The sequence below is a fragment of the Phoca vitulina genome, unplaced genomic scaffold, assembly GCF_004348235.1.
Source record: "Phoca vitulina isolate PV1807 unplaced genomic scaffold, GSC_HSeal_1.0 scaffold1, whole genome shotgun sequence".
NCBI lineage: Eukaryota > Metazoa > Chordata > Mammalia > Carnivora > Phocidae > Phoca > Phoca vitulina.
The window spans coordinates 51242599-51268977 of NW_022589704.1; the positions used below are offsets into that span (position 1 = coordinate 51242599).

Sequence of the window (26379 nt, forward strand, 5' to 3'; positions counted from 1 at the left end):
TAATCTCCTCTGTGTTCTCATTGGTTTCCAGTTTGAACTTCCAGTGTTGATTTGTGCAAAATACTGACATTCTCTCAATATTCTGGCAGTCTGGTAAGATTTACTTCAAATCTGACATAGTAAATAATCATCTGCTAATGAATATCCTCAACCAGCAAAGATCTAAGTAAAATTAACAAGCAACCAAAAAAATTCCAAGCCAGATATTACCAAGAAAGAGCCATTTTTTAAATCTAAAAGGGTTCTTTGCAAAACAATCTACATCTAATAGTTTGCTGAGATATCAGCTCATTATATAGGCGCAATAATTCATAAATGATATTTTAAAGGGTTTATTTAATTCCTGAAGTGTTCGTTCACATTTGAGGAGCAACTTACTCTTCTAGAAGGATTTTATCTACTAATTTCAAGGCAACAGAAGTATAAAACCTGTAATACTCCTACAAACTTCAAATCAATTTTTTAACCTTACTTTTATTTAGAAAATAAATAACAAAGTCCAAGTCAATTGGCTTCAAAATTACAATAGCTGAGATTCAGTGCCTCAGAGGCTTGGCTGCAATTGAAACAACGATCTACAATTCATCACCGTGTGTTCACACAAAAAGTAAATAAAAAAAAGGTAAATAAAAACCCACTTGTAGTAAGTGGCAAAACATCCTCATTTTATAAACATGCTTACCATGTGAATTATTTCTCCCAAGGACTCATTTTATGCAACTGTAAAGCTTGTATTTGTAACAATGTTGTGATTATTTATGAGTTTCATATATTTGTTTTCAACGATTTTTAAAAATGTCTGGTCACAATGGAATTGGTAGTCGGACAAGCACTGATTTTGCATAAAGAGAAACAGTTGTATCTGCTTAACGTGTATCGTTCAGATAATCCATCAGTGTGACCGTGTTACTGTGTTCCTGGGGCCATGCTCTGACATTAGCACTTCTCCGACCTGTAACCTTAGATTAAGGTTTTGCTCACTGTCCTACCACGGTGGCTCTAGCCAGGACTTCGGCAGTGCACTTTTAAAAATGAGTTTGATCTAAAGTAGATCTACTAGGCTCATTCTGTACTTCTCATTACAGGCTAATGCGGACTGAGACCTCTGAAACTATGTACCCATAGTTTGGTTCAGTGTATTTGCTGCCCTTCATGATGTTTGGATGATGAGAGCCCGCAGGGTCACAAATACAATCAACTCTTGATAGGTCTTGCGTGGCTCATGAACTGTATATATTATTAACGTCCAAATAAAAAACCTGGGTATGCTTCTCCCCTACCATTGGCTAGTTTCATTAGTCATTCTAATATTAGCTTAAGTATAACATAAACAGGAACATAACCTGCTAGAAAAAATGTAATATACACAAAGTCACATATATGTGATTTGACATTAACCACAATTTTGCATGAGCCAGATCAATGCTACTTTCTCCAGAGCAGCTAACTGAGAGCTACCTAAGTAAAGGGAAAAGGATGTGGCTCTCAGGAGCTGACAGTCACAGAAAATCTTTGAGAGATGTGTGTTATTTATGGAAATTGGAATCAGCGTCTAGATTTGAGATAAGCTTCTTCAGTTACTCAAAGGATAAAATATAAAGAAAAGACTCTTCTCCCTCTCAGGACTTCCAACTTAAGCCAGCTTCAGCTATAGAAGGAGCCCAGTTAAATGGAGGAGAAGCTGTGAGAATGTTCTTTCTATTCTAAAGAGATCTTACCTATGAAGCTCAGTTTAGCTCACCCTAATATAGCAAGTGATACTCCCGCTTTTCTTCTTGTCATAACTTCTAGACAACGATAGCCTCCTATGGTGCCCCTCTCGTTGGTAAGAACAACACAAGAACCCAAGAGATGAGGCAGCAAGTGTCTTGGCCTCTAAGGTGAGACACAGTGAGGGCTCAGAAGAGGACCACGAGATGAATGAGTGGAGTGCACACTCAGGCAGGGTAAATTCTGTAAGGGCACCCTTACCAATATAACCTGGAACCTCTTTGCCCTTGTATGAGAAACAGAGTGTTAGATCCATGCACACAGAAGGCAATCCATTTTCAACACAGTCAAAATTTGTTCTATTTACTGACTCAGGATGGTTTAAGGAAGCTTTGACAATCACAACAGGTCTTGTCCTAAAAAGGAAATAAAATTAGCAATATTAACCGCAGAATTATTTTTTCCTTAAGAAGAAACTGCATTTGTTTTGTCAGTTGCCATCATCCAAGTAACTTCATGAAATTGCTTTATTAACACTATGTGCATATACACTCAATTACATTTCGGTGCATGAATCAAGAGAAATTTTCTTTTAAATGCTAAAAATATTGACTTTGCTTGATGGTTTGTTTAATTATAATATCCACGTAAGGTGGAAAGAGTATCCTAAAGTTCAATAAAATATCAGAAAATAAAAAAAATGCATTATGAGGTCACCATCAATGCTGATTTTAAAAATTGCCTCCCATCATTTACAATTAAGCCCAATTGTCATTAAGCAGTAAAATGCATCAACCTTACCTTAACAACACAGCAGAATCAGACCGAAAAGCACCAACTGCCACATCTGGAGGATGAAAAACAACAGATTAATGAACATGATTAGTCAAAGAGAATCATTTTTCAGCCATAAATACTTCACTATGTTTCACCTTTTGACTGTATCAAAACACAATTTACAGAAAATTAATTAGAAAAGATATACTTACATCTGAGGATTCATTCCACATTTGTCTGAGTCTATTCATCTATAATAACATCCATCCCTTTACTACAAAAAAACTTTATGATAAAAATAGGATATAAAGATAAGCTTACTAAAAAAATACTCAATTTTTTAACTACAAACATTCACCTAGGAATCTCCTCTCAAAGTACAAAAAAAAAAGTCTTTCTTTTCAGCATCTTATGTTTGATTTATTTTCATAGGTGCTTTTCATTTTTTCAAGAACAAAGAATAAAATGTCAAGTAACTAACACTGTAAAGCTGAGGAATTATTTGATCGTTTCTGACCCATCCTTGAATTCAAAAGAGCTTTAAAAATGAAGGAAATAAATTACCAGTAGATTAGAACTTTTCCATACCAGTTTTATGTACTTTGCAATAAAGCAACATCCACAATAGAGCTCATTTCAATTTATGAAATATGATTTTATACTCACCTACATAACCATTATTATCTGCATCAATTTGTCCAGATATAGACTGTCCAAACATACTTAATGATTCACTGATTTGAAGTCCTTCAATTCTCTGAAAAATAGGTAAGTTGAGTAGGAAGCAGTTTTTGAACACCTGATATCTCAGAGAAGCAATGATTTAGTTAAATAATGAGCCTTACAACACCCAGGCACATTTTCTAACAAAATGCATTTAAGTCAAATACATGCATCTAAGAGAAACAAAAGTTTCCAGTTTGAATTGGGCAGGTGACATCTACTTTGTGACTAGAAGAAAAAAATTACTTTGTGACTAGAAAAAAAAAATCACAAAGAGAAAATTATATAGTACAGATCTTCTTAACCAGCCTTGACTCCCTCTCCCCAGTCTCCTTTCAGGCTCTGTATTTATTTCCCAGATGAACATGAAAAACCAAACAAGTAGTTTGGAATAGGAGACATGCATAGTCACTTAGTGGAGCCTACTCCTCAGGCTTATGATGAAAGCCACCCTATTGAGCCAGACTGTTTCCTAGCATGTGACAACTGAAGTCAGACATGTGTTTCCTATTCCATAGGTCTAATTTCACATCCAGATGCTGATTTACATGTATCAGCCTGCTATCCATGCTAAGAAAATCAGTAATTTTTACTAGACAAGTATAGATTTCTCATGTTAAATATGGAGAACCATTTGCCCATTTTGCTCCACCAAAAATAACAGTATTAGCTAATATTTCCATAAAAGTATCTTTAGAAAAACTTCTCTGCATGTGTATGGAGTGTTTTCTATGCACCGAAATACCCTGATTTGTCAAAAAACAAAAGTAAAGTCAGAGTTAGATCAGGGAACTTTATTAAAAGCGTCCATCTTGAAGCTGCGCCTGAAAGGAGCAGAGTATCATGTGTTCGCTCTCCCAGTGTGACCTCCCTGAAATATGGGGCTTTAGGCACAAGGCAAGACACAGTTAATCAAAGCCACATGGGCTTATTCAAAACAGTACGGATACCATCTCAGAACATAAATTTGTGGAACGCAAAGAAAATCTTCAGTAGGTTAAAAACAAACGAGAATGCATGGAACACTACATCAAAACAAACAAACAAACAAACAAGAATGGATGTGAACCAAAACAGTTATGGAAAAAAATGATTTCAAAGCGTTATTAACGACCTTCAAAATGAGACCACCTACTCTTATCATAAGAAAAGGGTGAAATAGATATTAAACACTTGAAAGAGCAAATTAAGAAAAATAAGTCCACACTAACACTGGAAGTTTCAGGAATCGTTTATTATCAATGCTTCTTTCTGAAACAGAGTAGTATTCTACCTGTGAGAACGCTGATGAGATCCCATCTGCTCGGCCATTGTAAATATAAATAGCACCTCGCAAGTCATCTTCTTGTGGAGCTCCAATCGCGACATCTATTCCAGAATTTCAATGGCAAAAAAAATAAATAAATAAATTCTTAGTATAAAGAATGCAACTCTGAAAACTTTCATACTTAATCATATCACATAAGAAAATTCCTTATAAAAAAAAACAAATACTTTACTCACTAGACAGAAAAAAGTATCACAAAATAAATATCATCATAACAATGTACAGGACTGTGCAGAATCATCTGCACATCGAAGCAGCAGGGTGAACAGGTCTGAGACACACTCTAACACAATGGTTAAGGATGTGGGCTCTCCAGCCAAACCACCAAAGCCTGACCCCCAGCCAGGCCCATATCTTAACTTCATCGTGTCTCAGGTCCCTCACCTATAGCATGGGATCATAAGAGAAGAACTCACCCTCAGCATTGGATGTAGCTCATGTAAAGTGTTTAGAGCAGAGCCCAGCACATAAATTATCATCTGTGAGTATTATAACCCTAAGATTCTTTATTTTGAGCTCTGGGTTTTACTTTATTTGCAAAAGGACTTCTAAATTCCTGTTCCAGTGAAAGCAATTAAGGTATTTGTTAAGGATATCTGTATTTATACACGTACATACATGCAAACTAGATTTTGGAAAGTGAAGTTGTTCTGTAAAGTAATGACTGCATCACTTTTATGACTTGGGATTCACATCAGATTATGATGCCAGGAGAAAAAATAGTTAATCAACTGACATAAGCAAGAGAAAACAAACTATGAATGACATGGTTGCTTAAGGGCCATAAATACAAAACGCACAGGAGAAAAATAACATTCTATAGTTGCAAGAGCATTTCATTAGTGTTACAAGGTATTATGTCTATTTATTTGGGTATATTCATGTGTTTATTCACATGTAATGTTTTCTTATTACTTCAACAGAAACCTAAAATACAGAAAGTTTGCTTTCATGATAGTCAATACTTACTAATTTATCAGATTTAAAACTTTAACAACTACAGTAGTAATTTCTGACTGCTGTTTCAATGAGAATAAAAACCTTCTTGAAATATAATTCTATGCCAAATGCAGTACAATTTAAAAAAAATTTTTTCTAAGTAGCCTCCATGCCCAATTTGGGGCTCAAACTCACCACCCTGAGATCAAGAGTCACATGCTCTACCAACTGAACCTCCAGGTTCCTCTTCAAGATTTTATTTTTAAGTAATCTCTACACCCAACGTGGGGTTCAAAACTACGACCCCAAGATCAAGAGTCGCATGTTCAACCGACTAAGTCAGCCAGGTGCTCCAAATGCTGTACAATTTCTAAAATCAAGAAGTAAGTGATAGACATACCTTATATTTATAGTTTAGACATAGTAAGGCTGCTCTCTTGACCTGTGCAAAGTATTTTAAATTCTCATATACAACTATACCCATTCAGTGATTTATTCAGTGGACAACTACTGAACAACTACTGTATTCTGGGCATTTTCCAGGTGCTGGTCATACACGGCAGTACCACGAAAAGGAACTTTATTCTTGTGGGGAAGAAGGGAGGTAAAACCAGAATAAAAATACCACATATGAGACGGTGGGGGAAATGATGGAAGGCTTCACATAGAAGAGGAAGCCCCAAGCTGAGACTCCGTATTGACAGGTGACAGCCAGGAGAAGCACAGGGTGAAGGCACTTTAGACAGAGGAAACGGGCTGCGTAATGGCAGGTAACAAAGGGGCAACATTGCACACGTGAACAATGGCGGTGAGTTTGAAATACCGGGAGCCATATATACAGCCTAAATACTCACAGGAACATAAGGGGAAGGAGCAGGAAGGGAGAGAGGGAGAGGGGAGAGGAACAGGCAGGTAAGGGAAGGAGTGTGGGGAGAAGTGTCCTGTGGCCACTGAAGACAAGACCAGTTACAGATGCCATTCTTCAAGGCCGGTTTAGACTTCAGCCAGCATGGCTACATCCTGAGTAACTAGGATGTGAAGATCATAAGTCTGGGCTACAAAGGTGTTGATACATGGAAATTCTTGCAGTAACAGTTACTAGCCGTAGTGATGTAAGGCACATATCTTGAAACAATACAAATGGGCCTTTTCAAAGGAAATATAAAAAAGGCCCAGATCAAGGTCATTCCAAGCAGAAGACATGTGGATTGCATTCAGTCTTTTCCTAGCTTATATATAGATCCAAACTCTTATTTTCTAGGATTATATTTGGATCTGTTATAGAAAATACTAAAATTTTAGCAATCATTATAGTTAGAAGGAAAACACACATTATTAATTTTTTTTTTTTTTATGTCTGTGCAAGTCCATTTGGGACACAACATACAGAACAAACACGGACATATTTGACAATGTTTCCTACTTTCCATCCGAACATTTTATTTCATTGTTAGTGTAAACTATAATTATCACTGGTATAATCACAATAATTTTAACATCAGCTAACACACAATGCTTATTACAACACGGGGAACCACTCCAGGGGCTTCACACGTACTAACTCATGTAACTCTAAAAACAACTATATCGAGTAGATATTTTTTGATCCCAACTCTGATGAGGAAACTGAGGCACAGAGTATAACTTGCTCAAGGCCCCAGAGCTTGGACGTGAAGCAGCTGGGATACAAACACTGCATTCTGGCTCCAGAGGCCATGCTCATTCATTCCCACGCTCTGTGGAATCATTAACTCTACAGGCCCTACCCAGTGTTTTCCTCCCCTGAAGACTTCTCCTGTTCTGTGTCAAAGAACTGTTCAATTCATGATTTGATAATCGATCAATATTTATTTCAGGGGCACATAAAGTAATAATAATATAGCTTATAATTTACAATTATAGAACTTTCTTATGGCTCGGCTCAAAAAATATTCAAACATATAGTCTAACAGTCACATAAAAATGCTCAAGGTGAAAAAACCTCAACCAAAAATAAGCGGTTTTTGCCAAATCTCTCTTACGGATGAAACCTGAATGCTGCCTGCCAGGCATGTTCGTCATGTAGGCCTGTCCGTGTACCTCTTCCCTAACTTCCTCATCCTCCTGATGCAATTTTTATGCTGGACTGTTGCCAAACTGGTTATCTCCTTAGCAAATGGCTTGCTTTGCTTTTCTAAGTGCACAGGAAATTCATATTTTTTCTTTTTTGAATACAAAAAAGGGAAAGGATATGATGAATGCAAAAATAACTTAGGTCTGCTATGGAAAACACCACAAAAGTGTGCATAGTAAGAGGATATTGACTCTGATTTGCATCTCTGCCTGGAGGTGGAGGGAAAAAGAACAGGTGAGATTTTCATCCCCTTTCTACACCATCTCACACATCCTGCCATGAACACAAAGTAACTTCATCCATTTACTCCCGAAAAATTAAGTAAGATAGAAGTTGGGGTAAAGAAATAGGGAAATACATAAAGAAAAATAAAACACAGGTGCCTTGCTTTCTCACTCAGGCAGATATGGAGGAAAGGGCCTCAGGGAAGAAGTACTGACCCTGCTTCCAAATCCTCAGGGTCTTGTTCATATCCAAAACGTACAAAATGCTTACTCATTGGCAAAACAGAAATGCTATTCAGCCATAAAAAAGAAATCATCCTGCCATGTGTGACACATGTATGTTCTAGACGGCATTTTGCTCAATGAAATAAGTCAGAAAAAGGCTAACAGTGTGTGACGTCACTGAGACGTGGAATCTAAAAGAGAACCTAAACTCAGAAACAGAAAACAGAACTAGAAAAACTCTAGAAATGGTAATATTTGTACACCAAATTACACTCTCTGACATTTAATAGGGTTCATATATTCGATATGTGATGTATATTCTATATATATTCAAAAGGGATATTCAATAACCCGCTAACTTTCTTCTCGAAGACAAACATATTTCATACATTTCAAGTAGAATGAAGTCTTTACGCATCAGAAATTAAACAAGTGAAAACTTAAGAGTACTCCCTCGCTTATTTCTAGTATCCGAGTACATTGCAACCTAACATCACCATATACCAATCGCCAATGACCATATCAAGAGGAAAGACAATTCTGAGCCCTAAAAGCATCAAGTACTTACGTGCTGAACTCTAGAAATTACGCACACTCCTCTCAGATCCATTCATCATTTTATGCACAATTTTACCAGACTTAGTTACCCCTCAGCTTTAGATTGAAAAAAGTCAATGTTAAGAGGGAAGGCGGGTAGACACAGGTACTTCAACAGCAGGGCTGATACCCTGGCAACAGATTCCGTAATGACATCTATTCCATTCTGGAGAGGTTTCCATATCAGTTGGTAAATAGCCACTATTGCTGGGTCTGCCAGTTGCCCCCTTATCACTGCTTAGGCCTCTCTCCCACATTTCCCCAAATCCTTCCACAGTACAGCAGCTGAATAATGAATGCCTAGCACAACAGGAGTCTTCTGGAACCTGCTCCAGCTTGGTAGCCAGCCTCTGTTGCGTCTTGTCAGTATCTTTACTGTACTTATCATCAAATAGTACAGTCTAAGGAGTCTGATCAATTAAGAATAAGTAACTGACAAGTGAGGAGAAGTCAGATGTAACACTAAAAAAAAAAAATACACTTAGCATAACATTCTGGCTCCATTTTCTAGACAAAGGCAAATGACCTAAAATTCCACTCATACGCTCTTCCATGTACCATTTTCAAAGCAGAAATCAAGTATCGAATTAGATACTTTGAATTACCTTCAAAGCCATCATTATCAATGTCACCAAGATTAACTATAGATTCTCCAAATCTTGCAGCATATTTGTCACTTCCCATGAGCTCTGTTTCCATTTCATTCATTACTGCTCCCTAGACAGAAAAGGGGAGAAAAGGTGTCATCATAACACTCCCTGACAACTTTACACATGATTTACCTTTGTAATTGGATATGGATTTTTTTCTAATGCTTCAAACAAGTTGGACAAACTACAGACTGAGCTTTAGTACACACATCTCAGTTCAATTTAATAAATATTTATCAAGTATGTCAACACATATAATAGTATGATTAGAGCTCAGAGGACATAAAAATTGTCAAACTCATGATCCCTAGCTTTGAAAATCCAATAAATCATTTTGATAGTTCAATCTAACAAATATTTATTGAGTTCCTACTAAAGGCAATGCACTACGCAAAGAGTGAACAGGCAAAAGAGGACAAGGCAGTGTGTGTATAAGACCACTCCCCTTCCTGAAGAAGCCTAGTTACAGGGAAGGCTTAGCACAAACATGTAAACGACTCAGAAGTACAAACTGCTTTGTATTGTCAAGAAGCAAGGACAGCATATCTAATTGTGAGAGCAAGGTGAGATCTCATAAAAGATGATATTCAAGGTGGTTATTGAAGGGTGGACATAATTTTGATACAGAGTATTATCAGTAGAACAAATTCCAAAGAATTTGGCTATTACAAACAGTATGTATAATGAAGAAGACCAAAAACAAAACAAAACAAAACAAAACCAGACTGAAATGTTATGGTGTGGTATTTTCAATACTGAGGGAAATTTACTCTCAATTTAAGGACTAGGAAGCCACTGAAGGTTTCTGAGTTGAGGAGTTGGCATAACTGAAGCTGGCCTTTGGAGCCTTAGCAATGAAACATGAATAGGTCAACTGCTATCTCTTAAATTGGAAGAGGAGTTATTACAATAAGACATTCAATAATGTTGCAATAATGAATCATTATAATAACGACTACCAGACCTCCTTCCAAACTCTGATCATGTCACTCTTATGTAGTAAGAAAAAAAAAAAAATCTACACACTATTCATCATAGCGGATCCTTTCCTCTTCTTAAACAAGTCTATTCAACATTCCCTGATCACACACAAGTTCTTCTGCTTGTGATTGTGAAACACGCTTCACCTTTTATTTTCCAACTAAAAAACTCCTAAACTTGTCTTGTTCAAATATTTCCTCTGTGAATCCTTCTAGACCAAAGTGAATTGCTTCTTCTGCTTTGTACATGCTACTAATGTGCTATTTACCATGGTGTATTCAATTCTTTACTCTCATGTTTATGTCTTTTCTGGACCTGAGGTCTTAGAGGTCAGGACTAAGATTATTCTCAGCTGTTTTCATAGTTTTTGTTCCATTTCAGATACTCACTAAATGTTTATTTTTTTAAATGAATCATCTCTACAGACAGAATCACCGGCACCAGGAACAGTAAATGATTTTATCAAGAAATAAGGGATAAGAGAGCTCGCGAGGCTCCAAAGGAAATGCCTAATTTAAGGAGGAAGGAGAAAGGGCTCCCGGGAGGATGAGAAGGTGCAGACCAACGGCACTGGAGTTCCCAGGAAGAGGGTTTCAAGAAGTGGTGATCACTCTTCAAGTATTCTCCAGTCAGAGAACGGTGACCAAGAGTTCTTTGGGGACCTCTGAGAGTTTTTTTAATAGAAGTAGGTGGAAGCAAGATTCATTCAAGTATCATTCTTTCTTGAGTTCATTCAAAAACAAGTATTGAGCACCCATTTCTCCAGTACTCTTTCAAACCCAAAAGAAACAGCAGTAAACAAGACAGAGGATTCCTCTCCACACGGTATCTGTACTCCAGCAGAAGGACAATATCAAACCGGATGAATAAATATGGAATATAATGCTAGGTAGTGGTTAGTGCCATTTTAGAGAGTTAACAAATACGAAGTTAGAAGGGAACAAAGAATCACCTATATCAGAGGCGTTAAAAGCTGAAATCAATTATGAAATTACCTCGTATTCCACAGTGGTGCCTCAGGGGAGGCATGAGGGAAGAACAAGAGGGCAGTCTAATGGGTAGGGCTCCTTCCTTGCCCTTTAAACAAAAGAGATACACTTTTATCTGTCTTTCCTATTAGGACTGCTTAGGATTTCAGTGAGAAAAAAGATCATATATCGCCTTATTTTAGGTGTATATGATAATTTTTAAAGTGTTTCCATAAAGTTTAGTTATAAAGAGAAGGAAAAGTATGCAGAATGAGGATGTAGCTGGTATAAGAAGACCATTTATGGATAGGGAAATGTGAAAGGTCTTTACAAAAAAAAAAAAAAAAAAGAACAAAGTAAAGCCTAATATTGCTATTAAGGACATGTGAATGATCACTTTGTAGATGGTATTGCTTTACTACTAAATTTAAGTTTAAACACAGTCTATGGAAATCCCAGTTCATAAATAACTTTGCTGCTCTATATCTGGAACTTTGAAAATCTCTTAGCTTTATAAGACAGTATTTTCTCTTTTGAATCATACAGTGTTTAGTCTGATGCTTAATATAGGAACTTATTAAATGCTCTAAAACCATTAAGATTACAAATACCTTCTTGAAACAGATTTTACTTTGTTGAATCCTGACTAAACATGCTGTGCCTTAAGAAAGGACCCAATTTTCTCACAAATCCCTTCTTGCTCTTAAATCAAAGGAACAGACCATGAAGACTCCATTAAGGCCCTATCAGTTCTTTGTTTTGATTTAATGCCAAGAACATAGACTGGAAAGATAGGGTCAGCAGAACTCTTTCAATTGAATTGTGAAGTCGTCAGTTTCTACTCCACAACATCCCCCATAATCTAAAACTCAACCGTAAGTGGTAATTACCTATTTCTACAACTACTATATCCACTTTGGAATAAACTATGCCCATTTTATACTCTTTTCAGGAATATCATCTACAAATATTGTGCAAACTAACATCTTATCAAAACATATGGTTTCCTACTGTTTCCAAATCAATAAAAGCATCTCATACTTTATCTTCTCCTTCTGGTAATATTTCTAATTAAAGACATTCACGACAGAACCAATAATAAATCCACATTTTGAGGGATATAGAAAAATCATTCTTTCAAATTAGATTTGGATCATAATAAAACTAAAAGAAACTCCAACCACTTGAAGGACAAGATGTGAGTAGGAAAAAACCAGAACAATTGGTCTCCTGCTTCTGGAATATCAACAGCTTCCCCTCCCCAAGCATGTTCCACTTTTAGAGCATTAGTACAATACCAGAGTTTTTACTTTCATCAGTAAAATTAGCCTAAGGATCTAGATACAGAACTCTGGAATAAGAATAGCTTCAGTTTCTATCTTAATCCCATCAACAGCCTCTAGCTGGTGAGCAATTGGACTTACCCAGCCAGAGTTGATGTACACGAACACTCTGCCTTCCTCCCTGATGATGCTCTGCATGGGAGCTCCCACGAGTAGGTCTGAGAAGCCATCTGCATTGAGGTCCACAGCACACACAGAGGCTCCAAAGTAAGAGCCAAGCTGCCCGAAAACAAAACCAGATCCAGTCACCGAGGGAAAAAAAGCAGAGTTATTCACAAAAGCCCTCAGCGATACCAAAGATGGAGACACTACCTTTTTTCCTTTCACTTCATGTAAGATATTTAGTTCTTTTGCATCGATGCTGAATATGTATGCCTGCAATTGGGAAAGGAATTAGGAAAACTCAGACTGCTAGCACATTAAAAAAAAAAAATCTTCAGGGGATCAAAACATCAATTTTCATAACGTGTAACTGCTCACAAAGATTTTTGAAAATCCTTTTCAGAGTGATTCAAGAGGTTTAGGTGAAGCACATTCACATTAACAGGACTTCCTTGCCAAACTGTCTTCTCAGGAACGATGGTGTTGATCCCCGAGGGCACAGCAAGTGTTGTTTGCCTCACTTTTCAAAGTAAGGCTCAGAAAAGTTTAGTAATGTCCACACAGTAACGTAACAAAAACCAGAACCAGAAAGAACATCTTCTTTCTGGTCTTACCCCAAAACATGCAGCTGTCTCAATATCCCATCATCTGTAAACTCGTGAACCAGTAAATACATTCCCTGGACATTTTGAGATCATTTTATTTCAAGAACAATTTACTCACAAGAAAGAAAAGCCTCATTTGACTTACAGAATTTCTCCTTAAAGCTTTTCTAATAAAATTTTATCTAAAAGCCATACAACTTTCACCACGAAATGCAGTTCACTGCTCATTGTGTCGAGCCTTCACTTCTTACCATCTTTGCAGTTCTTCCTTCACCTCTCATGCAATTTCCTCACCAAGTTTTTGAAACTTGGTGAGGAAATAACTGTAAAAATGTAATTCTTACTTTACCAATCTGTTCATGTTGAGGGGCTCCTCCAACGACTTCAGTCGTATGTGGACTCCGAAAATGACCAGCTCCAACTGAGTATCCTTCAAACAAAGTGGAGAAAAGTAGGAGAATCATCATTTGCGATGGGTAAACTGTATCATCACAAATCCACTCGTAGAAATAATTGAGACTGAACTCCAAATGACTAAACAGTTTTAAGAATATTTAGCTTAACAATATTCAAAACTGGTCATTTATTCTATGCTTTAAGCAATCATTAGTATGCATTATGAAACTAGGCCCATGGTTTACATTTCCATGTACTAGAAATTAAAGATAGCACTTCTACATTTGGTTAGTCTCTATGTAGTACCAGGACATGCTAGCCTCCAGGATTACAACCATAATATTTTAGGTATCTAAAATAGAACATTTTAAACTTTAAGTAAAAGAACTTCCTAAACTTCAACTTTTTTGCCATGAAATCTTCCTATTGTAATAAACCTGTATGATGGCACAAAAGGTAAAATATTTTATTATATGACAAAAGGCATAATACTAAGTTATTTTTTTAAGATTTATTTGAGAGAGGGAGAGAAAGCATGCACATGAGCAGGGGGAGGGGCAGAGAGAGAGGGAGAGAAATCCCCAAACAGACTCCCCGCTGAGTGCAGAGCCCAATGTGGGGCTTGATCCCAGGACCCTGAGATCATGACCTGAGTCGAAACCAAGAGTTGGATGCTTAACCGACTGAGGCGTCCCCTAATTACATTTCTTACAACACTTCAAGATATCCCTCAACCATAAACAAGTAAATGTTGAATTATAAATGAATTCCATCTGAAAATGAATTCTTACTGTATGAATGGGAAAAATGCTGCTTTTTCTTATTGTAATTATTTCTGGGTATAGGCTGCTTACATGTGAAGCACGCGGCTTAAACAAATCTGTATTTTCTAAGAAGCTATAGGAAAAGCATCTCTTTTACTATAACAGAGGAATTGTACCAGGAAAATCTTGGGTTTCTGTAGAAATACAGACTATAAAGTGTCCTATTGCACAAGAGGAGGAGGAAATGGAGGGGGAGGAAGAGGAGGGAAAGGAGAAAGATAAGAATAAACTCTGGGAAATATTCTAAGAACTTATGAGGTGAAGGTCAATGAGCTGTTTTTAGACCCGTATGCTTCATAATGTTACCCATTGTCTAGAATGCTGTCGACAGCCCCACTGACTTTCACTTGGCCCTTTAAGAAACTATACTGACTCATACATGATTAAATTAATTCATGTGGAGTGCTCACAAAAAGTTGCTGGGATATGGTAAGCACTCAACAGATGCAACCCTTAGGATAACAAGTTGACTACATAAAGATACAAGCTTACGAGAGTAAACTAAACCCAGAGTTCTAGTCTAACTATATATTAATGATTGTAATTACATATGTAAAATATTACGTTTCATAGATTATATCCTTAAAGCGATAGTTTCTGAACTCTTTAACTGCTACGGGCCATTTTGATCTTTTGAAGAGACTAATAATCATAAATAAGGGAAACTTGTATCTGTAAGACTGAGATGACTGGAGTTTGTCCATTTTTACAGTACCTAAGTAACTTCCAAATTTTACTTGATTATTTGTGTCTAAAAAAGCCTTGTATTTATTTGTAGTTATATTGTAGACAAATAGAGAGCCAGTCCAATAAGACGATCCTGGGGCTCCCATCACAATTAAATCCTGTAAGAAAAAAAAAACAATTTATCATCAATTCAAAGTTTAATCCACCCAAAACCTCCTCCAGATATACATTTTAAGTAAATAATGATGAGAATACATTTTTGTAATACATTTCTAAAATCTGAACATTTGATGAATTTAAAAACATATCAGAAAAAAGCCAGAAGCCAGTTAATGAATTTTCATCTATAAGCACAATTTCAGAAAAGAAACTTACACTTAGCAGTGGACTTTAAATTGAAGCAAGAATCATGGAATACTAGACTAAGCTTTTAGGAGACAGGCAATGTGGTTTCTGTTAAAGTGAATCGTATCTGGGTAATTCATTAGTGCTTATTATGGAGAGAATCACATGTTGCCAAAGAGCAAAAAATGGACTTAATTTATTCCTATTTGCAAAGAGCCATTGACTAGTTTCTTAACAATGCTAGCTTAGAAATTAATAAATCCAGTGGAATTTGGGGCATATTTGGTGATAAATCCAAATTTAGGAAAAGGAAACAAAGGGAAATTTAAAATGAACAGATACATTTGTCTGGTGAAATATGATAACTTTTAGCAACCAAAAAGTATTCAACATATATCTAAATTCCCTAAACAATCCTGAACTCTTAAAAAGGTCAATTTAAATATAAACACATTTTAAACACAGTAGATAATATTTATGGAAATTGTTAACCTAAGGCCTGACCACAGATTCAGAAAACATTCATAAATTCTTAATGAGTTTTGAAGGGAAACTGGGAGACTTGGGGGTTGGATACAACTGTGACCTTTGATTGTATATCCTTGACTGTTAGAGAAAAAATAGAGCTTGGGAATATGTTTAACTTAAGATGATATTAAATTCTTTTTTAAAAAATTTTTTTATTGTTATGTTAATCCCCATACATTACATCATTAGTTTTAGATATAGTGTTCCATGATTCATTGTTTGTGCATAACACCCAGTGCTCCATGCGGAACGTGCCCTCCTCAATACCCATCACCAGGCTAACCCATCCTCCCACCCCCCTCCCCAAGATGATATTAAATTCTTAAATCTCTCAATTCTCATAATTTAAATGAGAGACATAGATTCATATGCTTCTTTTCTCCCTCAACTAGTAATTAAAAGTAACATACTTGGATAGAAATTTTAAGCGTCTAAATTAAAGCAAATAACAATAGCTACTTTTGATTCCTATTACATGTTGAGCACTGGGTGTTATATGCAACTAATGAATCATCAAACACTACAAAATCTAATGATGTACTACATGTTGGCTAATTGAACATAATGAAACTTCTTGACGCAGGTAATGTTCTTTAGTGTAGACTTCTAGTTGATCTTATAGGGCACAGCCATAAAAGTATATGTGGAATAGGTAATGTTCTTTAGTGTAGACTTCTAGTTGATCTTATATGGCACAGCCATAAAAGTATATGTGGAATATTGAGTAGTAAAAATTAAGTTGTAATATACTCAAGTTTAAGAGACATATTATTCAGAGATTATACAATTTTTTTTTTTACTGTAAAACATAATACCACAGTCTCAATCTTAAGAATTAAAATCCTATATGTAAACATTTAAAGAGCCATTTTTTGGACTATTACCTCTGTGTAAAAACTAGATATTCCAGCTTGACATGATGCAAAATTTTCTCCAAATTTTTTCACATAATCTAAAATGAAGTAGAAAAACAATTCAGGATTTCATTGAAAAATAGGCAAAATTTGCATAATTTTGTTAATCTTGCAAATCCTTACAAATGCATCTTTTAAGGTTGATATTTTATACTATCTCATTTTTAAAACAGTCACTTTGATAAATGTAATATCACCAATCTTTCATATTAATCCTCAAAGATATTCCTCCAAAATGGCAATAAAAATATTGACCTCTGCCTCTTTTTCACGGGAAGAACATGCAGCATGTGCTCAAAAAAACTGTCAAATGAGTATCTAAGACAGATGTAGGACTTGCAGCTTCCAGTCCAGGTTTGCATTTAAAATAGGCTTCCTAAATTGTGCCCAGCTGAAAGGAATAGTGAGTCCAGATTTGCATGGAGATGGAGGGTCTCCTACTACAAAGCCCCCATGAACTGGATGCTTTTGGAACTTACTAGGAAGACAAAGCTCTGCTTCTCCTGAAGAACTGACCTAAGTAAACCTCTACAAAAATAAGAATCAGGACCACATCTTTGTTTTGGCTTTACTAACCAGAAAAGTTAAATAAATTGTTAAGTCATTTGTAATTACTAGTCCTGGCCATGATTTTTCCACTCCTTTTTAGATCTTCCCTGACTTTTTTTTTTTTTAAATAAATTTCCCCATAGTCTTAGGTGCTATAAGTTTATGCCATCTTGAATTTGTTTTTAGAATGTGGCTGGGTGTATCTGAACAACAAAAAAAATTCTATGAAAATGTTTTGAAGTGTAAACCATAAACCATTAAGAAAATGAGAATGATAAACATACAAAACACTAGACTGAGTTTTATTTCAATTAAGAATTTAAAATTCACCTTTTGTCTTCTTGACACTCAAAGGCAAATCAGAGATATATTAAATGAGCTTTTCTAAGACATCACATACCACAGAGGACCCCAATATGAATAGAATAACTGAATTTGCATACATGGTCAAATTTTGTCAGGTAATAGAAATGTTCTTTGGACACTGTGGTAATCATCTTGGTTAGAAGAATGTGGAAAATGGAATGCATATATATTTAATTCTTAGTTTTCCAAAGACACATTTTTAGAATTTTATTTCTGCTACAGATCTGTTTTTAATGCTCTGTTGACATTCACCCCTAATTTTACTCACTTAATTGTTTATGGCCTAGCTCTGCATACACTACTGCTCCTAATGGCCTAGAATTTTCATGGGAAATCTTTTCAAACTTAAGATACCAACCCCTTATCAAGGAATGCATATGAATTTAAAAAACAAAAGACAGTGAGTGGGAAAGATTTGCTTACACTTATATTTGAATCTTTCTGAATATTCTTGGAAGCTAAAGATAAAGCAAAAAATCTAAACAGTTCTCATCTTGTCAGACCTTTCAATCTCAAATTTTCAATCATAATTTCATGATTTTAAGTATCTGATATACGCTGGGCATTAGACTTACACAGAATTAAAAATATATTTCATACAAAAGTGGGTAATTATCAACTTCATTCAAACGTAACTGGACAAATTTCTATTCCTAAAAACACAAAGCACATTTTTTGCAACTACTACTGCAATTGAGTAAGAAAAGGAAATACTCTGAGTAGTTAAAAAGAATACAGCTATTTTAAAGATCTCTCCCCCATCCTCTGTACATGCAAAATTGAAAATTAAAAAAAATAATTAAAGGCATTCACTTGTTTCTCTTGATCCAGTTAATATCAAAAGGATTCCTTACCTTGATAGCATGGAGCTATTCTTTTACTCAGTTCTGTTCGTAAATCAGAGGGCATTCCATAGCAAACACCCGTGGGGAGCTTATTTTCATTCTTTATATAAAATATATTTTTCCATCTATGCCCACAAGTCTAAATAAAACATAAAAGTAGACCAAATGATGTGAACATCACACCCAGAACATCTGAATCCACGACGTTATCATTGGACTTAGTAACCTAGTAACTAAATAACCTAGTAACCTACCACAATGGAGCCATTTTCTCCCGGCTGTCTGGAAAGCGTGACCCCCAACCACTGATTGTCTCTTTCTTCCAGACAAGTCTTTCCACAAGGTTCTCCATTAGGGCTACCTACAGCATTTGAAAATAATTTTATCATTATCTTGAAACCATGTTATTCTAAGACAGCAGAGAAAATAAACATGTTTATCCCCAAGTTTTCTCCTTCAGCCATGTGCAAAATACCCTTGATTCCTACTTCTCTGTCACCTCACACTTGGCGCACAGGATGGGGTCACGGTGAGTTATGGCTGTGCAACAGGACGGTTCTCTCACCAGGTGGTTTGCGTCTGTAGAAATGATCTCTAGCAGGTAACCTCATGAGGAGATGGGTGAACAGCATGACTGGGGGGGGAAGTGGGTGGCGGGAGACCAGTTTAAACCAATACGGGCCATGCGGATGCAACTGCAGTGTGTCCTCTGCGGCAAAGAACTTGCATCTTTGCTTTGATCATGCGTCTAGCATTACAGGCAACAGTACCAGAGCACTTTTTAAGACATTTCTTGCATTAAGACTCTAGGGGGAAAAAGAGAGCAATGTGGTCCTCAGTGCTTACAGCAGTTTATAGAAGCTGGAAGGTGATAACCGAGCACACGGAAGGTCACTGTGTCTAATTAGCAATATTAATAATGCCTAGCATTTAAGACACACTGCCCTATGGTTTACATTTGGTTTATTGTGACTATTTTGAACAAAATAAAAAAGACCTGAAAAACCAGATTATTTGAGTAGTAAATAAAACACATCAAAAGGCACTTTGGCAAATGCATAAAGAGCCAGAAAGCCAAAAATAAGTTAAGTATTACTGCTGGGCAATAGAGCACTTCTAAACTGTACAGAGAAAAACTGATCTTCCCAATGATAATTTCTTTCTTTTGTTAGAGCGACTTCTTTGCTTTCTAGCTGGGATCCCATTAACGTGATTTCAAATAAGTGGTTTTGGGGGAGAGTAAGATATAGTACCTTAAGGATCCTTTTGCTGACTTTCTTCCCACCCTCTTCAATTGCCCTGTGACAGTTCCATTCCACCTGAGCTTAATTCCAAAGGTAATTACAGTTGCATCAGCCTGGCTGGATAAGGATGTGGAACGTGGATTTATTTAATTTTGAACACCAGTCACTGGTACCACGTTATCATACATTTTTAGTGACCATTCTCTAAATCATTAGGCACCCTGTCTCCTAGAACCTTGACCTCTAGATAAAGCTTCCTGGGCAAACTCATAATTTATGCCTACGTAAATAAGGCTAATATTTTGAAAGTTAAATTAGTTGCAGTAAATGTCCTGGAGACATTTAGTTTGTCCAGGAGAAATTTTGTTTTAGGGAGAATAGAAAGATGTTTTGTGTATACATTTGTTCTCCAAAATGTTGTTCAGGACAAACAGTAAAACCCTTCAACACAGCTGAACTGAACAAAGTTTCCTAGCAGCTCCCCAGAAGATTCTGATTCAGTGGGTCCAGGAGAGGCCCAGACTACCCCCAGGTGAGTCTCAGGGTCTGGGATCTTGTTACAATAGAACCAGGATAAGGTTTTTGGCCAGGTTTCTTACAGAATAGGGACTACTTCCACCTATTGGTAGCAGCTGCCTGGAGCACTGGACTTGAGAACAAGTAAGGAGAGGTCTGAAAAAAAGAATGCTGGGGTTGATAAGTAACATCAGCCTGGAATGAAAAGGGAGTTTGCTGCAGCCCAAACCTTGATAAAAGGTGGTTCAGGTAGAAACAGAAGGCTTCTTTGTTAAAATTAACAAAGGGGGCACCTGGGTGGCTCAGTGGGTTAAGCATCTGCCTTCGGCTCAGGTCATAATCTCAGGGTCCTGGGATCAAGCCCCTCATTGGATTCCCTGCTCAGCAGGGAGTCTGCTTCTCCCTCTCCCTGCCGCTCCCCCCCCCCCCCCCCCCCCTCCCTCTGTCAAATAAATAATCTTAGAAAGAATTAAAGAAAGGGAAAAAGGAAAGGAAGGAGAGCAAAGGAGGGAGAAAGACAACTTTGAGTGTTGGGCAGGTAAGGTCTAACAGAATTGTTACTGTGGTTATATGATGCCAACATAATTGAAGGAAAGTGAAAGAGTGACAAACACAACATTTTAACTTCCACTGTGATGCAATTTTCAGTACGACTTTTCACCAAAACGGCCAGTTATTTTTTATTTTTACTAATGTCAAAATGGATAAATGGTAGACTGTCTACCCGAAGGTGAAATTCCTATTACTTACTACAATAGACACTTCAATAAAATATCTTCTCAGAAAATACCTAAGTCTTTCTAAAATTAATGTCACTCAGTTAACTAAGGCAACTGAGCAAGAGGAAAATTAAGGTTAAGAGAGAAGGGAGGTCAAAAATAACACCTTAGCGCTATTCAAATGAGGCATATTTCATGGACACTTTCATCATGATTACACCACTGATTATACCCAATATTTAGAAACAAATGTACTGTTCTGGAGATGCCAGCCCAAAGTTCAAATAAATATAGAGCCACAAAAGATCATGTAAACTGCTTGATGAAAATGGCCAAGAAGCTTTTATGTGAATTGTTATTGCCTGTTTCTTAACTGAGCTCTTTTAAGTTGTAAATTTTAAGATGGAAACCAGAGAAACTGGGATGTTAAGCAGTTTTCTGGTGCCGTAGATGATTCCACATTACGTTAACAACACCAGGTGACACACACAATCTTCACTGCTCAGAGCCTCATCCACCATAGCCAAACGACTCATGTTCCTACTTTCTCTAGGTCACTTCCCTCACGCATTTTTCTCTCCGTGTCTGTGTCTGTGAGGCTCTCAGATCTCTAGGACTTACACCAATCACCCCCCTCCTCCCCACCAGCTGCTGCTCAGGTCCTGGACCTGAATGACACTGTCCACTTTCCTGGTTCTTCAGCTTACAGATCATGGGACTTTGTCTCCCAAGGGAAAGAACCAATTCCTATAATAAATCTCCTTTTATATCTATCTACCCACCTACCACCTACCCACTCTACTGGCTCTGTTTCTCTGGTGAAGTCGAACACAACTACTACATTCATTTATTCACAACTACCCTACTTCTAAGACTTAGTCAATAATAACCTAATTCATCATGGCCAGTACCCCATCTCGTTCATCCTTATCCCCCTCAACACACAGCCCAGAAACGTGCGCTGATAATGGGTCAGTAAATTAAAAAACAGTCCAAAGCTTCAATTATGGTTTGACTAAGTTTCTTCTACTTGTGTTTTGTGTCTTAAGATGTGCACAAAAGAAAGGATGCACAGGCAAGAAGAAATTTCACAAAAACAAAGCCATGAAACAATTATTCTTCCACATGAGAAATAAAAACTAATTCTAATAAGTGCACAAACACACACTCGGTTTACAGGGGTTTCTCCTTCCCCCTTCCGGACGCTGCTTCTGCCACAGAGGCAGCACCTGGGTACTTTGAGCACTGATTTCAAGACGGGATCAGCTCAAAGAACAGCCTGGAAGTCGCCACTGCTGTTCCGAGGCTTTACTTAATTTCAAGGAACTTTTTTTTTTTTTTTAAGATTTTATTTATTTATTTGACAGAGAGAGACAGAGGGAGAGAGGGAACACAAGCAGGGGGAGTGGGGGAGGGAGAAGCAGGCTTCCCGCTGAGCAGGGAGCCCGATGTGGGGCTCGATCCCAGGACCCTGGGATCATGACCTGAGCCGAAGGCAGACGCTTAACGACTGAGCCACCCAGGCGCCCTCAAGGAACTTTTTAGCCTTTTCTTGTGTAGTCCTTGCAGAATCTTGTCAGAGAGGTAAACCCGTGGCATCACCAGCTTATGCTCAGGGCCATCTTCAGAGCTTTCTCTTAACCTCGCTTGCCCAAGGTCATGCCTCTAGAACGTGGTTCTCAGCCCCGACTGGACATTAGGATCACCTGGGGGGAGTTTGGAACAAGTACCGACACCTGATCCCCACTTCTGGCGGCTCAGATTTGATGCATCTGGATTATGACCCAGACGTAAGAATTTTTTGAAAAGCTCCCCAGACAGTGTCGTGTGCAATTGAACTTGTGCTCTACAATGTAAATGGTTATGCCTTCTCCTGTATTACATCGTCTTTGAAAATACTCCATTTTCAAAATAATTGTAATACCTTTTTGTCCTCCTTGGTTTCAGCTAGATATCAAAATAGGATATGAAATGTTAAGCAAACTTTCTTCATGTGGAAAATATAGTATTTCTAATGTGGTCAGAAATGATTATTATTAGAACTGTCATGAGAAAGTTAATTCACATGAATTTCCCTGATGGGACATCATAAATAAACTCAGATTATATTTTATCCAAATGTCATACTGAAATGATTTATAATCTGGTTTTCAATTCAGCTCAGACATTTCTAATCTAAACTCTTGGTAAATCAAATCAGCTTCCTAATTGAAAAAGTACTTTACATGGTTTAACATAAAAGAGGTCAGCAGAAATTAACATGTGATCATTTCCCATGCTTTTATGCAACTAGAATGACTAATCTTAGCACAGCTGAATGCATTTTCCCAGTAGATATTAAAAATACGAGGCCACATAAAACCATATTCTTTATTCTAAAAATTAGGCCCACTTTTTTTTTCATTTGGGAAGGAACATACAAGATGTATGCTTTTTTACTTCAGTTTTTCATTTCCATCTATGGATTTTGTATCAGTCCATACACGTGTATAAATGTGAATGAGTGGTTCATTTTGTCAGATGAATATAAAGGCTGTCAGTACAAAGCCAATTAGGTCCATTCTTCTCCATCCCTTTTTTGTTGTTATTCACATCGCCAGTTTTGGTGTCATCGCTCCGAGTGCCAAAATATGACAGAGACTACGGAAGAGTAGATATTCACTCTTGAATGTCACCTCCATGAGGGCAGACGGCCTCTTTCGTTGACAGTAGCACTCCCACAGCACAGAACGGGACGTTACGTACAATAGGCAGGACCGAAATACATATCTGCTCAGGGAGGGGATTCTGTAATACACCGACCATCACAAAAATCCTTTATGAGGATATGTCAGCGAAATTTTCACCAAACTCTCAGGGATTTAAGCTTCGGAGAGGTCTTCTTCCTTCACTACTATTTGTCTCTACTTCTCCAAAATATTATCCCCTTCAGTTTTAAGATAGTAACAGAGGGTCTGAAGGGAAACAACATTTGCAGGTTTGAAGTTCTTTACAGAGTGTGATCTGGGAGGAGGACGATTGAAGACGGAGACTCAGCTGGGGCCCGTGGGAAGTGCCTACGTCAGAGGGTTTCTGTGAGGATCGTGAGGAGTAAATGAGATGCCCGTGGAGTGCTTGGGCCAGAGCCTAGCAGAGGAAGCAGGCAAATGTTCGTCGATGTTGACATTATTATTATTTTAAGAATTAAGCTAAACATGATTAAACTGCACATATGGCATGTCATATATCCTCCCCGTAAAATATTTGTGGCCCATCACTGCCAGGCCTCATCATTCACATTTAACTCTCTTAATTTTCACAGCAGTAGCAGGAGGCTATTATCAACCTCATTTTACACGGGAGAAAACGGAATCTGAAGGAAGTAAAGTAACTTCCTTGAATCCAGGGGGCTGATAAATGAAAAAGTTTAGAATAAAAAAATCAAAACTTGTCAGAAATCAAAGATCTCTGTTACTTCCCACTACTCTATGGCATGTACAATAGAACTCTACAAATATTTCAGAGGTAGGAATGAACTGAAATCCATTTCACTTTCTAAATCTTTTTTTCACCTTAAAATGTGTAAAATATCACAGATCTGCCCACAGACTGTTCAGTCAACTTTCTAGTGCTCAAGAAAGATGTCACGTACTTAGTCCCTCTCTTGCCCTGCCCTTTTCCTCAATTTAGATCGGTTCTCGGTATTTTGGCATTTCCACTGAGGAAAGCCCAAGGGGAAAGATCAGACTCCAAGTCCTTCTTCCTACAACTTGCTGACAGCTTGGGTGAAACACTTTGTGGGTAAGGGAGCCTAGGACTTTTGGATGCAATGACGTTTGATTTATCTGCCTGTGGCTTTCCCATCGGCTCAGACATTTGACTGGGGCTCTCAGTCTGACTTTCTAGCTACTAAAACAACACACACACTGATCTGATCTTTCAAAAACATGACAAAATTTAAAGTTTCAGAAAAAGAGTGAGAGCCCTTCCTCCACCAATTCCTTTTTTTTAAAGTTGAAGTTCTTTTCCATTGAAAGATGAGTCCTACATATTTCAAATTTTTCTTAAATAATCCTGAGACATGGATGAGCACTGTTCTATTCTATGTTTGATAAACAGTCATTTATTCAGGATATCTTTATTTGTAGAAGCAATAATTACTGAGTACAAATAATTGCACAATTCCTTCTACCTAAATTCAGAATATTAGAGAAACATATGGGATTAAAAGTGAATTCAATTCAACTATGAAGATTATAAAATATACCACTGCAGGATTATGAGGATCATAGAAAATTTGCCCTTGTGCCTAAAAGACTTCCTGGCACCTAGTAGGTGTTCATTAAATGGGAAATGCTTCTGCTCCGCAGCCTCCCTGCGTTGCGTTGATTTAGACTGCACCAGCAGAGGGCGCTCATAGCGCTGCGAGATTTAGTCAGCGGGCCTTCAGCTCTTTCAGCCAAGTGGCCCCTTCTTGTAGTTTTTCTTATCAAATTCTAATTACTATTAAACCCATTTTGTTCACTATATTAAACTATGTACTTTTCCCACATACCTAGTAAAACACGGTGGTGATATTTCTAAAAGATAAAAGTGACGTTTATGAATTCAACAGCAATAACAATAATTTTAGGTCATGAAACGTAAAATGCCAAGTTTTGGAGAAGACATGGGACGTGAGAATACTGAACTTCCAAGACCATTTCCTCCAGCTTGTCTGGAGTCAAGATATCAAAATAAGCACAAAAGACTCAAAGATCAAAATAAACATCAAAATTAGAAACCAGTCTCAAAGTATTTGCTTTCTGGAAAAGCATGTATTTACATGTCATATTCTCAGGCTTCCTAGTCCAAATCTGATAATGGTTCATAACCATGCTTAGTGTAGGTGAGAAAGAGCTCACAGAACCATAGGCCTGAAAAAGCCAGCGATTTCAGTCCTCTGTTTCATTTTATTTAATATCCCTTTTTTACTTTATACATCTTATTTTATTTATTTTACTTTATTGTATTCAGAAAGAGTTCAGCATAGAGGTAGATGTCCCTAAGCAGAAGAGCCAAGTTTTAGGGCTGCAATTTTATAAATCAGGGCTGATCCTGAGTCATCATTAGACCTCAAAATTCTAGAAAACTAGGTCACTTGTGAGCTTAATTCTAGGTTCGGATTTTCCTCCAGGGACATT

At 37.2% G+C, this 26379-nt stretch overlaps 1 protein-coding gene across 1 annotated transcript in view; it reads right to left on the reverse strand.

The window, feature by feature from the left end:
* Positions 1 to 26379, reverse strand: part of ITGA4 (integrin subunit alpha 4) — a 78385-nt gene that overhangs the window by 41980 nt on the left and 10026 nt on the right. Inside the window, exons 3-14 of the mRNA XM_032406999.1 lie at positions 18993 to 19099; positions 18748 to 18877; positions 16949 to 17016; positions 15220 to 15349; positions 13629 to 13714; positions 12890 to 12952; positions 12659 to 12796; positions 9241 to 9352; positions 4484 to 4578; positions 3154 to 3244; positions 2512 to 2557; positions 1972 to 2126 (exon numbers count right to left, since the gene is read on the reverse strand). Coding sequence (XP_032262890.1) covers positions 1972 to 2126; positions 2512 to 2557; positions 3154 to 3244; positions 4484 to 4578; positions 9241 to 9352; positions 12659 to 12796; positions 12890 to 12952; positions 13629 to 13714; positions 15220 to 15349; positions 16949 to 17016; positions 18748 to 18877; positions 18993 to 19099 — 1221 coding nt within the window. The remainder of the gene's footprint in view (positions 1 to 1971; positions 2127 to 2511; positions 2558 to 3153; positions 3245 to 4483; positions 4579 to 9240; positions 9353 to 12658; positions 12797 to 12889; positions 12953 to 13628; positions 13715 to 15219; positions 15350 to 16948; positions 17017 to 18747; positions 18878 to 18992; positions 19100 to 26379) is intronic.